Source organism: Gavialis gangeticus, unplaced genomic scaffold, assembly GCF_001723915.1.
Source record: "Gavialis gangeticus isolate Ggan-Ray unplaced genomic scaffold, GavGan_comp1, whole genome shotgun sequence".
Taxonomy (NCBI): domain Eukaryota; kingdom Metazoa; phylum Chordata; order Crocodylia; family Gavialidae; genus Gavialis; species Gavialis gangeticus.
Window position 1 is genome coordinate 54,919,979 of NW_017729006.1, and position 13,218 is coordinate 54,933,196.

The 13,218-nt window shown below is 41.8% G+C and overlaps 1 protein-coding gene and 1 long non-coding RNA gene across 2 annotated transcripts in view; one reads left to right on the forward strand and one right to left on the reverse strand.

The window, feature by feature from the left end:
- The window catches only part of CLPTM1L (CLPTM1 like), a 57,581-nt gene extending 46,601 nt beyond the window's left edge, over positions 1-10,980 (forward strand). Inside the window, exons 13-17 of the mRNA XM_019509207.1 lie at positions 864-898; positions 1,423-1,478; positions 1,581-1,625; positions 8,320-8,435; positions 9,462-10,980. Of these exons, the coding sequence (XP_019364752.1) occupies positions 864-898; positions 1,423-1,478; positions 1,581-1,625; positions 8,320-8,435; positions 9,462-9,540 (331 nt within the window). The 3' untranslated portion in view covers positions 9,541-10,980. The remainder of the gene's footprint in view (positions 1-863; positions 899-1,422; positions 1,479-1,580; positions 1,626-8,319; positions 8,436-9,461) is intronic.
- The window catches only part of LOC109291957, a 22,072-nt gene continuing 19,826 nt past the window's right edge, over positions 10,973-13,218 (reverse strand). Inside the window, exon 4 of the long non-coding RNA XR_002095998.1 lies at positions 10,973-11,838. This is a non-coding gene — a long non-coding RNA (uncharacterized LOC109291957). The remainder of the gene's footprint in view (positions 11,839-13,218) is intronic.

Here is a 13,218-nt window from a genome sequence, read left to right on the forward strand (position 1 = left end):
GGGGAGGCTTGCTCCTCCCCTCCCCTCCCCCAGCTGCTGTCGTGTTGGACTGGGCCTGCTGCTCCCTGCCACTGCTGTGGCGTCCCAGCTTCTCCCCTGGCTTGGGCTTGGTCCTCCTCCCCACCACATCAGGCCTGGGCCCACTTCTCCCCTTGCCCCACCACCACCGCCATGGCATGCCTGCTATTCCCCCAACTCATGTCAGGCCTGCTCCTCCCACAGTCGCCGCCACATCATCTGGTGTCAGGCCCTGCAGGCGGCAATGACAAAAGGGGAATGTGGAGCAGGCTAAGGCCAGAGCCATGGCCTTGCCCCCCCCCCCCGTTCCGTCTGCTCTATTGCCCCTGCCTCCAGGGAGCAGAGCGGGAGGTGGGGTGGGGGTTGGCCTCGCTCCCCCGCTCTGTCTCCTGTGTCCCCACCATCATGGCAGTGCTCCACTGTGCTGGCAGCTCCTGTTCAAACGCTTATTCGAACTCTGATTGACTGTTTGTCAGCCAGAGCATGAATAAAGCGTTACAGACAGACTTAGGCTTTTATAATATTAGAATTATTTATTAAAATGATTGATAAAGCTCCTTCCACTTAGCTAGCTACTTGCGACGCATTACATCACAGTAAAACAGTTTCTAAAAAGTGTAAAACCTTTCTAAAACTTTATTAAATTTTGAAGAGGTGAATAAGGAGCATCTACCCTCTTTTAAAAAGTAGCCCACTAGTTCAGTCAGTTTTTTGGAGTACTTGGCTTCACCTTTCATGTTAATGTGTTATCAAGAAGATAACATAAAAGGAAAGGTGTTACTAGTTTAGTGCTGTGTATTGGTTAGAAGAAAAGAGACAATAATTGTATTCTCTCTTATTTATAGCTGGTATTCCTGGTTGATTAACAGCTTTGTCAATGGTAAGTGTCTGCCTTATTTAAAATTGAAGCCAAGCTTTTCTAACTAAAGGCCTACATTTATTCTGACATCAGCGGGAGATGTTGGTGCTAAATATATTTTTTTTAATTGGGCAGCTTATTTATCTATCTAGGACTGGGCTTAGAAGTCTAGTTTTATGTTCCTATGTTTTAAGATTGGCTCAGGTTTAATTTTACAAATGTGAAAATAGTGTTTGGGCTTCTCATTTCTTAGAACAGTACAGTATGGGAAAAGAGTGATTTTGTTTGTGGATCCAGAAATGATAATAGTCCCATAAGGGATCAGTGGGCCCTAGAATAGTAAGGTTATAAAGGAATCTAGATTATTCTGATAACGCTATGAAGATAATTATATAAGCGTCTCCTGCCTTTGTATCTCCTCTTTGTTAAGAAGCCTTGTTGATATGATGTGGGGAGGGAACCTCTCAGTCTGAAAGTGTTTCAGTTTACATGAAATACTTGCTCTGAGGCATTTACCTTAAAATGCTTTTACGTTTTATCTCCAGGGGTATACGCTTTTGGATTCCTGTTTATGTTGCCCCAGCTATTTGTAAATTATAAGGTAAGTGTAAATCTTGCTTATAATAATAGGATGTTTTTATTTTTCTGGATCTGCTTTTTTCCCACCTTTGTGACAATTTTTTACATGTTTCTTTTCCTCCAGATGAAATCAGTTGCACATTTACCATGGAAGGCATTCACATATAAAGTAAGTAAAGCTATAATTTCAAAAAGATTTGTGCTGCCAAGCCAACAATAATCTTTTATTTGAGAAGCATAGCTTAACGAGGAATTTTTAGAAATTTAAATACTAGTTTAACACAACACATTCGGAAATTGTCAGGACTCTCCATGCTTTCCCAAGCCAATGAGTTCACCACATTGCAGAACAACTGTACTGTAGAATCTCATGTCTGGATCCTTGCCCACCTTTAAGATGTTTAAATATTTGCTGCCACAACCCAAAAAGTACAGCTTGCCTCAGAATTGCAATTAATTTTACCCAGATTTGGTTTGTAGCTCTCTTCTTCTTTCAATGGGAGACAGCCTTGTGGGTTTTCAGGGGCTGCTTTTATTCAGAGATTAGTAGTATTTCCAGTCTGTCAGTGGGCAGATGTATCACCTTGTGTATCTCTAAAGGGAGATCATGTTTTGCCAGGGAAGATCTATCGCTCTCCTGTTCTATGACTCCTGTTTCAGCAGTAGACAGAGTTATGGGCAACCTTGTGTGCTTTGGTCATGTTGGGTTCCAGCTTTCTCAGATGAGTCATCTGCCTGAACTGGCATGTTTTACTGACACCAGTGTCAAATGGCTGGTTGGTATGGGTTTTCTTTCTCTTCCATCTGAAGAAAGGAGGGACTTGTGTAGAATTTAGTGCTTCCCAGTTGGAATTGGATCACAACAAAGTTAAGGTGGAAGTAGACATCTGCATGGCTGTACTAGATTGTTTCTGAGTGTGCACAGTAGCACAAGTCTAGATGCACATGGATCTTTCCAGGCCAAAATGGAGGTGTTTAAAACATTTAGCCATATGATGGAGCTTCAGTGGACTTGCAGTGGAATGGGTGACATGCTCTGGATTTCTACTCCCCCATCTCTCTGATTTCAAGGCCTTCATGTCTGGGTGTCTGTGCCACGCAGATGAAGAGAGATTAAAGGGATTTTAGTGAGAATTTGGACATTTCAGCATATGATGATAACTTTCATTTTATTGGTAACATAAAAAGCTTTCTCTTCCTACTCTACACACAGGGCTGAATGCCACTAATGCACAAGAAGCATGCTTCACCTGTCTGACAGATTTTTAAGAAGCTATAACTCGCATCAGTTTACTTGAGATGAGAAAATACAGTATGGGCATTCTTTTAAGTATAGGGTTTACCCAAACATTTGCACGGAAGAGAAGTAATTGGTAATGAAGCATTCCGAGGGAGTGAATTTGTTTTTATATCTCCTGTAATAATTCAAGCACTTTTTTGTGACAAACAAAGATAAATCCCATAGTGGAATTTCTTTTCTAATGTAACTGAATTCTTGTACCCCTCTTGCCAGTTATAAACCTAGTATAAATGGGAATGTACAGTATGTTAGTATCAATTGGTTCTGTTTATGTTAGGATAAAAAGGCATTGCCAGATCCCTTTGGTTGGAACACCTAATCGTGCATTATATGTGCAATATTTTGCATCCACAAGTGGCAGCTGTCCTAAGTGGTTTTAGGAGAAAAAATATAAAAAAGTAAGTAACTAAAGAAAAAAAAAAGCTCTGCATCCCAGAGCAGGTAGAGACTGGAGAGGACCATGCTCAGCAGAATGAAGCAGAGCTCTGCAACAGGCTTAATTTTGAAAAAAAGATTAAAGGAGATGGGATAAGTTTATGAAGAATATAGGTTGACAGAAAGGGGAATTCTGGCTCTCCAGTTAGGGTACAAGATGAGTATAATTGTGTTAGCAGTCTCCAGGTTGTTGAGCAGAGTGGAGGGTGTTTGTTTGTTTCCTGCCCATGCTTCTGGACTTTGCTGGTTGACACATGGGGCTGGAAAGGAATTTTTCCCTCCCTGTTTTTTACAGGTATCAGGGTTTTGTTTTCTTTTTTTTTTCCATCTCTCTCAGAAGCGTTAGATGTCAGCTGCAGCCAGGGCTTTGGCTTTTGACTGGGTTATGCTGATGCTGCAGCTGAGGCCAACAAAATCCGAAAGTTCCTGATTTAGAGGGTCTTGCATCTCTGCTGAGGGTCAAACCCATTGCCACATTTAGGATCAGGAAGGAATTTTACTTCACTGCCAGAATGGTATGGACTGTGAGGGTTGTTGCTTTCCTTTGTAGCAGGGGCCCTGGTTGTCTTCTTTGGATCTCTCAAGTATATTTTATCAACCACTTCCTGTCCTTGCAGCAGCAAGAAATTGAGAATGTCTCTGTTTCTCTGCTTTACCTATAGCAGATTAGGGCAGGGGTCAACAACCTACAGGCTACAGATTGGATCTGGCCCAGGCACATGGGTTTTTGATAGGGTTTAGAGAAGGATGCTTCTTCCATGCCAGGGCAGGAAGAAGCAGTGGTGGCAGTAGCTGGGTCATAGTGCCTACCTCTCACCCGAACTGGGTTGCTGACCACTGGGTTAGGGTGTTCTTAGTATTTTGGGGCAGTGTGCCTAGTAGTTGTGCAACAGGGTTGTTTGTATAACTCTATCAATATGTGAAGCAAACACTTGTATAGGTTGGTTTAGGTAGGGATATTCCTGCCATGAACAAGGTATTAGACTGAAAGGAGCCATAGGTAACTTTTTGATTCTATGCTGCCGGATGACATGGCAGCCTTAATGGCTGCTTATCACAGATCCACACCATAAGCTGATGCCGCCACATCATTTGAATCATGAAAATTGCACTTGAACTAGGGGAAAATTGATCTGTGAAATATGTAGACAAGATGACCTCTCCATGGACTGCCACCTTGACGGGGTAGAGAGGCATGTGTGTACCAGTGACCCTAAGAGCAACACCGTTGGGAGTCTTGTACTCTTGGTAAGGTCACCCATGGTGGTATGGTCAAAGGTGAGGTATCAGATGAAGAGCAGTCCAACACAGGATAATATAGACATCAATGGTGGAGCAGGCAGATGAAGAAGGCTTACTTCTTAAAAGCTGCAAGGTGGATGAAAGCTGCAGTGGAAGAGTAACCCCAGTCATCCTGAACCTCCTTGCCACTGGACACAGGTTTCTCCTCTGCCAAGATCTGCGTGGTTTCCGATGTGTAATGACCTCCTCATGTAAAACAAGCCAAGCACACACTTCTCCCACTGCATCCAACATCTACCACAATAACCAGTTGCCAATACCCATAATGTCTACAAAGTTGAGTGATGATGGGGACAGATGAAGTAATCACCCGGAGTCTCTAGTCACAAGTCCATATTCAGGCAGCAGTCACGTGTTTGGGCCCTTTACCCTTGGAATGGAACAGCAGAGTGATAAGGCAGCTGTAATTGTGACAGAGCAGTCCTTTCTTAGATCCCCATTGCTCATCCTGCCTGGGGTTGGGTTTAGAAAAGGTGCCTGAAACATAGGCTTTCCCACTTTATCTTACCCAACTGGATAGCCGCTTCCAGGGAAATCACTCAAATTGCAGTCAAAACACAAAAATGTCCTTTGCATGCCAGAATATATGAAACCTATTGGATGACCTGAGCAGTGAACCCTAATGAACATGATTGACCTCACTAAGTGACGATTGGTCCAGCAATTATCAGCTCCTCTCAAACACGGGTCATATGAATGGCTTTTAGATCTTGCACTCTTACGATGATGCAGTTGAGAAAGTGCCATTGTTCTGAGTGGAGGTGTTGCCATGTTGTTTTGTACCTGTAATGTCATCTGAAGATTGTAATAACAAGGTCATGGTCTGCACATTTACTGAGTAAGAGGATGCCATTGGAATTGGCCTTGCCCACTCCTTCCTTCCTAATGGTGCCCCTCCACATGCTAAAGTCCCAGCCAACACTTGCATTGAAATCTCCAAGGAGGAAGTTCTTATCCTCTGTCTAGATGAGTCAGGATTTCATCAAGGTCAGCAAAAAACTGTTCATTGTTCTTCCCCAGCATCGAGTGTTTTGGCGTATGCACTAGTAATGGTAGTAAACAAATTGTTGGTCAGTTGAAGGTGGAGATTTATGAGGCACTCATTAATGCCAACAGGGAATTCAGTCCTTTGGCTGCCAGTCCAGTTCTTACTGGTGAAACCAGTGCTGTGTCCTTGCCTGTCATTCACATGTTTCTCTTTCCAGAAGGACATATAGCCACCCCCTCCTCCATCAGATGGCCTTCATCTGCATGCCTGGCCTCACTGAGAGCAGCAATATTGATGTTGTATTGTGAGAGTTCTCGGGTCACAGTAGCTGTTCTACATTCAGGTCTGTCACTACTCAGGTCTGAAAGTGGCAGTACTCTCCTCAAGGATTAGTCCATCAAAAAGTGCTAGAAGGAGCACTACCAAAAGCTCCTGAACCAAGAATCAGTGGTGACTGAAATCATCAAATCCATCCTGCAGCATCCAGTAAGGGAAGCACTTGCCAACCTACCAGGTGTTAAGACAGATGAAAACAACAAAGCATCTGGCCTTGATGGCATACCAACTGAGGTCTTCAAAGTTGGTGGGGAAACTATGACCAACAAGCGCCACACTTTTTCAATATCTGGAACACTGAGGAAATTTCTGCTGACCTAAGAAATACCAATATTGTCACCATTTTTAAAAAAGGAGATAAGTCTGTCTGTGAAAACTATCGCAGTTTCACCGTCTTCTCCATCACTGAGAAGATCCTCGCTCGAATTCTGATGAGCCAGCTGCTCCTTGCAGAAGAAATTCTTCCCAAGTCTCAATGTGGCTTCAGACCATTGAGAGGCACCATGGACATGATTTTTGTGGTCTGGCAGATCCAGGAAAAATGCCAAGAACAACACTAGGAACTATGTATGGCCTTTATCCATTTGACCAAGCCTTCAACCCTGATAACTGTGAGGCTTTATGGAAGATCTTATCAAAGTTTGGCTGCCCGGGAAAATTTATCAAGACTCCTTCATGACTAGATGACTGCCTCCAACCTATGCAGTGGCTCTGCTATGGAGCCCTTTGCCATTTGAACTGGTGTCAAGCAGGGCTGCGTGATCGCATCAGTTCTGTTTTCCATCTTTCTTGTAGGTATCAAGATGCTTATCCTTGACTGTCCACCACATGCCATCAGCATTGACTACAGGTTGGATGGGAACCTTTTCAGTCTCTCCCGCCTTCATGCCAAAACCAAAGTTATTTCAGCCTTGATTGTGGAACTTCAGTATGCCAATGATTGTCCTGTCATTGCACATATGGAGGGAGGACCTACAAATGGCCTTTAACTGCTTCTCTCAAGCATAACAGTGCCTGGGACTGACCCTTAACATCAGAAAAACAAAGGTGTTTCACCAGCTTGCTCTGAGCCACTCAACTTCCCTGGTGAAGATTCTCACTGATGGACAGGAGCTGGAGAATGTTGAATGCTTTGCATGCTTCAGCAGCCATCTCTCAAAGAAAGCCAACATCAAGGAGATCCAGTATAAGATCTGATGTGTCAGGTCTGCCTTCAGACGATTGAATCATTGTGTGTTCAATGATCACAACATCAGGACTCAAACAAAGCTTCTACTATATAAAGCTGTGGTAATCCCAACTCTTCTCTACAGCTGTGAAGCTTGGGTGACCTACAGGAACCACCTAAAAAGTCTGGAACGTCTTCACCAGCACTACCTTCAGAAGATCCTTGGTATAAAGTGGGAGGATTGTCGCACAAATGCCAGTATGGAAGTGTTGATTATTCAATATTAGCTTTGGTGGATGGGGTACTGTGTGTGCATACCTGATGCACATTTACCAAAACAACTGCTGTACTGCCAACTCCTCCTAGGACAAAGGACATACAGAGGTCAGAGAAAACGCTTCAGGGACACCCTCAAGGCGAACATTAAGAAGTGTGGCATTGACACTGCAAATTGGGAAAAACTAGCCTAGGTCAGGACTTGACCTGTGGGAGTGATCATCTACAACTGTGGTGGATCGTTGCTGCCAGTGAGACAAGATGCAGCGTTCTTGAACAGCCAATGTATTGTGCTAATGGCCAGTAACTTGTGTGGTCAAAGCAGTAACTGGCTTCACTTTAAATGAGTGCATTTGTAGCAGGAGACGCAGGTAGAGAGGAGATGAAGAGAAAAGACCATGGGGCGGGGGGAGACTAATCCATGCTGACCTCTCATGTCCAAAGGGGAGAGAACAATGATATTGAAGAACAACTGGATGTAGGCTTCATCGCATATAGAGAGTGCCATCAACCTGAGGTGTAGCTATTTAATTATGCTTTTTGAAGCTGTTCTGATCTAATAGGCTAATTGTTAGGCTGGAGGGATTTCTTATAGTAAACTAATGAAAATTATTTTACTTTGACACTCCTATAAGGATTTTAAAATATTCTGTTCTTGTAGTCCTAAAATATGCCTTTAATTTACGGTAAAATGGGTTGAAACAGAAAGTGAGAAAATAACTGTTTCATTGCTTAAATTACTACATTTGTTTCCCTGATACATTGTCTTACTTCTTTTGCGTGTCTTTCACCTGGTTTAAATATGATGCAGGCTGAAACACCTGGTACTTTGTTTTGTAGTCCATTTAATTAGAATTTTAACTTAAGGCTTGAATATTGGTAAAAATGTTGAAGTAATTTGTGTGTGGAGTTAATGTTCTATGTTTCTCAGCACCTGCTTTGTTAATTTGTGAAAATGTTTCCTTTTTGGAGATGTGTATATAGTATTGCATTGTTGGCAGTACTACCAACTGAATTGTACTGAATACCTTTACTGAAAAGAATTATTTTATTTATAGGCATTCAATACCTTCATTGATGATATCTTTGCTTTTATCATCACTATGCCAACATCTCATAGACTGGCATGTTTTCGAGATGATGTTGTGTTCCTGGTCTACCTTTACCAAAGATGGTAAGCTTTTCTCCTATGCCTCTTCTTTGATACATATTTACTATTGCTAGTCAAAATATGAAGATCCATGTAACTACATCAACCAAAAAATAAAGAAGCAAAAATAATAGTTCAGTGAAGATTTAAAAGTTTCCCTTTTATTGCATATTAATGTATAGTATACTGTGTTTTGAAATCAAGTAAGTCTTGAACACTTACCAGTCTTTAGATCCTCTTAGAGATCACTCAGACGTTCTTTCAGGACAGCACTTATCTCCAGTCCGATGGCTGATTCTTATTTACATAATTAGGCTCACCTGCCTTTTAATATTTGCTTGAAAATCCCTCCAGACCCAGTAGGAAGCATGTTCCGGTAAAGCAGTTCCTCCAGTAAAATTGAATCTTGCTTTCTTTAAAATAAAATTCTAGCCCTCAGGTTACAAAGATAATTTTGCAAAGTAAACCAATAGCATAATCTTCCCAAATCTGTGGATGACTCCATTGGTTTCTGCTTCTCGGTTTTGCCATGCAGCAGAATAAAATTAACCATTTTCCCTGCTGTGCTTCAGACAGAACCTTGTGTTAGTAGTGAGGGTGTCAAGAATTGACTGCAGCTTCATGTTTGTTGGAGGGGGTTATCCAAAAGTAGACTCTCGAGTTATTGTTTGAAGAGCAAGTTTTGAAAAGGAGTTGTGGAGAGAAACTTTTCAGTAGTAGCAGAGACCTCCCATCCCCCATTCCTGCTCTCAGCCCCTTTTAGCATGCAGTGAGTACTGGAGATCATCTTAACAAAAAGGTTTTGAAGGAGACCCAAGGGGACCTTTGTTCCATCTGTTAAAGGTGGGTTGAGCTTCAGATTTGGAAGCAGAAGACTGTTCTAAGGGATTTTCTACTGGAGGACCTAATAGTGTTCATAGGCTGGCGCTCAGGAGACAAAGCAGATGATGAGCAGGAAATGCTCTTTTAGCAGACTGAGCAGCAATTGATACAGTCTTTCACTAGGAATCAACCCTACATGTAATTAATTCATATTATTTTTCCCGAAAGGCTTTATCCCGTGGATAAGAGCAGAATGAATGAATATGGAGAAAGTTATGAAGAAAAGCCGAAAATCCACAGAGAATAATTAACATAATTCTAGACGGTTCTTTCCTTGGACTGCTACTGGCTACTTGTATTATGTGGTTTGAAGGAAGAAATAAGATTGGATTGCGAAACAAGAGTATTTTAAAGTTATGACAGGACTTCATGGACAATACATCTTCTACATTGCCAAAATCTATTTTTGATGATTCTCCAACATTTCGAAGTTCGCTTTGTTGATTCCTTGAAGAAGGCTATCAGCGTGTCTGCCAGATGTCACTCAATAGCTAGACTTCTAAACTTTTCCATGACACTTAAATATTAATTTGTCTTTGTTGTTGTAATGACTCTCTAAATGTGTCTTTTGAAACAGCTCAGTAACTGGAAGTGTGATGCCTGCACTGACAAGGGGATGTTAAGCCATGAAAACTACAGTAAGCCAGTGGTTAGGTTACAACAGTTAAATGTCACTGCAGAACCACATACACATCCAAGTGTGCCACACAAAGCCATGTTCAGCTGACACAGGATATGGAAGGTTTGAAGCTGACTGACTTAAGTTATATGTAGGCTTTAAAACAAGCTCACTGTTTCAAATATTCTTCCTGGATGGAAGGGGCAAATAACCCAAATGAACAAAATATATGACAAATATTTGCCAGGCTTTAAGCCCATAATAGGACTTATATCTTTATTTTTAAAAGGCAGAGGCTTTTCAGTAAGACAAAGGAAAAAAAATCCAAAAATTCATGAGCATGTGCAGCAAGTGATTTATTTTTAGTACATATCTAATGTTGCCTCAACCCTTCTTGCATTTGCTAGCGCAATACCCTGCAATTTCCCATCAATATAGGTTTTTATATTGGCACGTGAGCCATTGTGGTATACCTCTTGTCTACATACATGTTTGCATGATAGACACTGTTGTGATCTATTGTGCCAGTTCTCTTTCATGAGAAATGTTTTCTTGGTTCTCTCGATTTCCATAACATTAACATGGAAAAATAAAGCATAATGCATTCAAATAATGGGAAGGTACTTTGTTTGACCCAGTAGATGCTCAGAAAATCAGTGCATAAAATCATCTTTTAAAAATGTGCCTGTTAAGTTAAACTGTTTACTAAAGCACATACTTCCAGTAGCAGCAATGTTGCTTAAAAGGCGGTTTCTCTCTAGCTGTCTATCATGTTATCAATTTGGGTATGTGTTAATCAGATTTCAATTCAGCACTTTAGAGAATGTTTAGATTGTGCTGAAAAGAATGTACATTCAAACTGCAGAAAAAACGTATGTATTTAGAGCCCCTATTTATATGGTTTTATGAAGCAAATTTCCATTTCATTGGCTATCCTTGAAAAGACACGTTGCTTCATTAGTGGCAAATAAAATGTCTGATTCTGACAACCAGGTTCATTCCTTGGCAATGCCTTTTGTTTTAAAGATAATTTGGCAACTTTTAATGAACTTAGATTTTATTTCTCCAGAACATGTTACTGGATTTTGTATTTTTGTTTTTTAATTACTGTTTTTATTGGAGTCTGTCAACTTATTTTAACTTCATGATGCCACTAATTCAAAATGTAAACGATAAATGATGATTTGTTTCATGAAATAGTTTTTTACCATATCCTAATGTTATGGTGGTCCATAGGCACTTGTTCTGGTTATTCATGAGAAAACAGGAATATGCCTGCCTGACTTGTCCCACTGATGTAAGCAGACCCCTTTACACCAATACAGCATAGTAAAGGAGCCTAACAACAGATATGAATTTAACTTGTGCCCAGTTCAAGGCCTCTTTATACTGGCAGCCCTATACGGGAGCTTTAATGAAAACAGAATCAGGCAGTGAGACTACCAGCAACACTGTAGCATGTCCATAAATATTGGTAGGATTGGTACTAAAGTTCATATAAACCATGCATTTATTTTATCCTGATGGCAACTATTGCTCTTTGTTATTAGAAACTTGTCTCATCTGTTTCATAATAAACAACGATATTTTTGTGTGTTGAAAATAATTGTTCTGGTATTAAATAATTTATTGAATGTACCCTTTTGTGACATTTTAAAATCAATTTGAGGTGACCTCTGAAAGTCTAATTTACTGTAGTCAAGTACTTCTAATATTTCAGCATTCCTTTTCTGCATGTAATTATTTGAAAATCATTCCTTAATCTTTGTCTTGCCAGGTTTTTTTATTATCCTTTGTAACTTTCCACGTTCCATAACTTCCCGATCGTGATAACTGATTAATCAATCACTTCCCGCGCAAGGTGGTCATGCTGAGTATAAGGTTTGAGGTTTTAAGGCAACAAGACTTTGTGAAGCTCTAATGAGTCTGTGTACAAATAAAGCATTTATGTCTGCGACCGATTGAGTTCTGATTTCTTATTGGAAAGGGTGTGAGAGAGAATCTGTGTTACTGATGGTAGTCGATGCATAGACTAAACGAAATAAACACTTTCCAATGCAGTAATCTTTTTAATAATCTTACAGAAACCATGGAGAAACATCCAGTTGAATATTTTGAGTGTTTGTGTACTTAAAAACACTCCTGCTTAAAAATATCTCAGTATTACAGATGTGGAAATGAGTGCCATGAATCATGCTCTCTAGACCGCTGACCATTTTTGTTGCTTTCCACTGGACTCTTTCCAATTTATCCATGTTTCAAGGTGCAGTGCAGCCAACTGGATATGGTGCTCCAATTGAGCCTGCACCAGTACTATTCTGGATGGGCAAGGGACACTCTTCTCTTGTTCAGACCTAGTATGCTAGAGCACCCTGTGGATTGATTCAGCTTGCTGTAATGCACCATATATTTTTCTGTAGGACAGCAGCCTAACTAGTAGATTTAGATGAGAAAGGCACCATTTAGAGCAGGTTACTACTACTTTACCACAGGTTTTTATGCCCAGTTTCCCTAGGTTTTCATTAGAGATGGCAATAATGGAATTCTGCTACCACGGTGTATGTTTTTATTAAATGCTGTGGCTTATCATTTCACAACCTTGCCATTGCCTTTTAGCCCAAGCGTCTTGTTAATGTGTCAGTCAATGTAGGAGAGGCCAGGATTTCATAGGGTGTTGTCTTTCCTTGGACCAACTGTGCAGTAGAGTTGGACAAATTTTCGAGAACTTTTTTCCTCAGACAAAGCACGCAAGACAAAAATTGCTTTCAAAAGCTTGCCTAACTCTACTACACAGTTGGTTCAACACAAGATATTGCCCTAAGAAATCCTTGCCTCACATAACCTGGACCCTCGCGGCTTAAAACATCACGTACACGCTCAGTAAATGTAGGTCTTCGCTGGGGCTGAGTCGGGAAGGCTCTTGCGCCCAAGAAAGCACAGCTGTTTGTGGGAGGGGTGGACGCGTTGCAGCCGGAGGCTGGTGAAATGCGCGCAGGTAGAAGCGAGGAAAGGGAACAACGGCGGAGGAAGAGGAGAGGCAGCACTGCAGCGCCTCCCTCCACCTGCTCTTGCTTCAGATCTAGACCTAGCCCGCCCAGGGCCGGACTCATCCTTTGGTGGGCTCTAGGCAAGCAGGCTCGTGGGCCCCAGTGCGAGACAGGGAGAGGGTAGCCGCCGCCACCCTCACGCGCGAGGAGGCGGGGCTGCGCGGGGCCCGCACGTGTGTCCGCCCCGCCCCGCGGCTCGCGGAGCATGTGCGGCGGGGGCCTGACTGGCCGGGGCTGGGGGCGGCATGGCTGGCGCGGG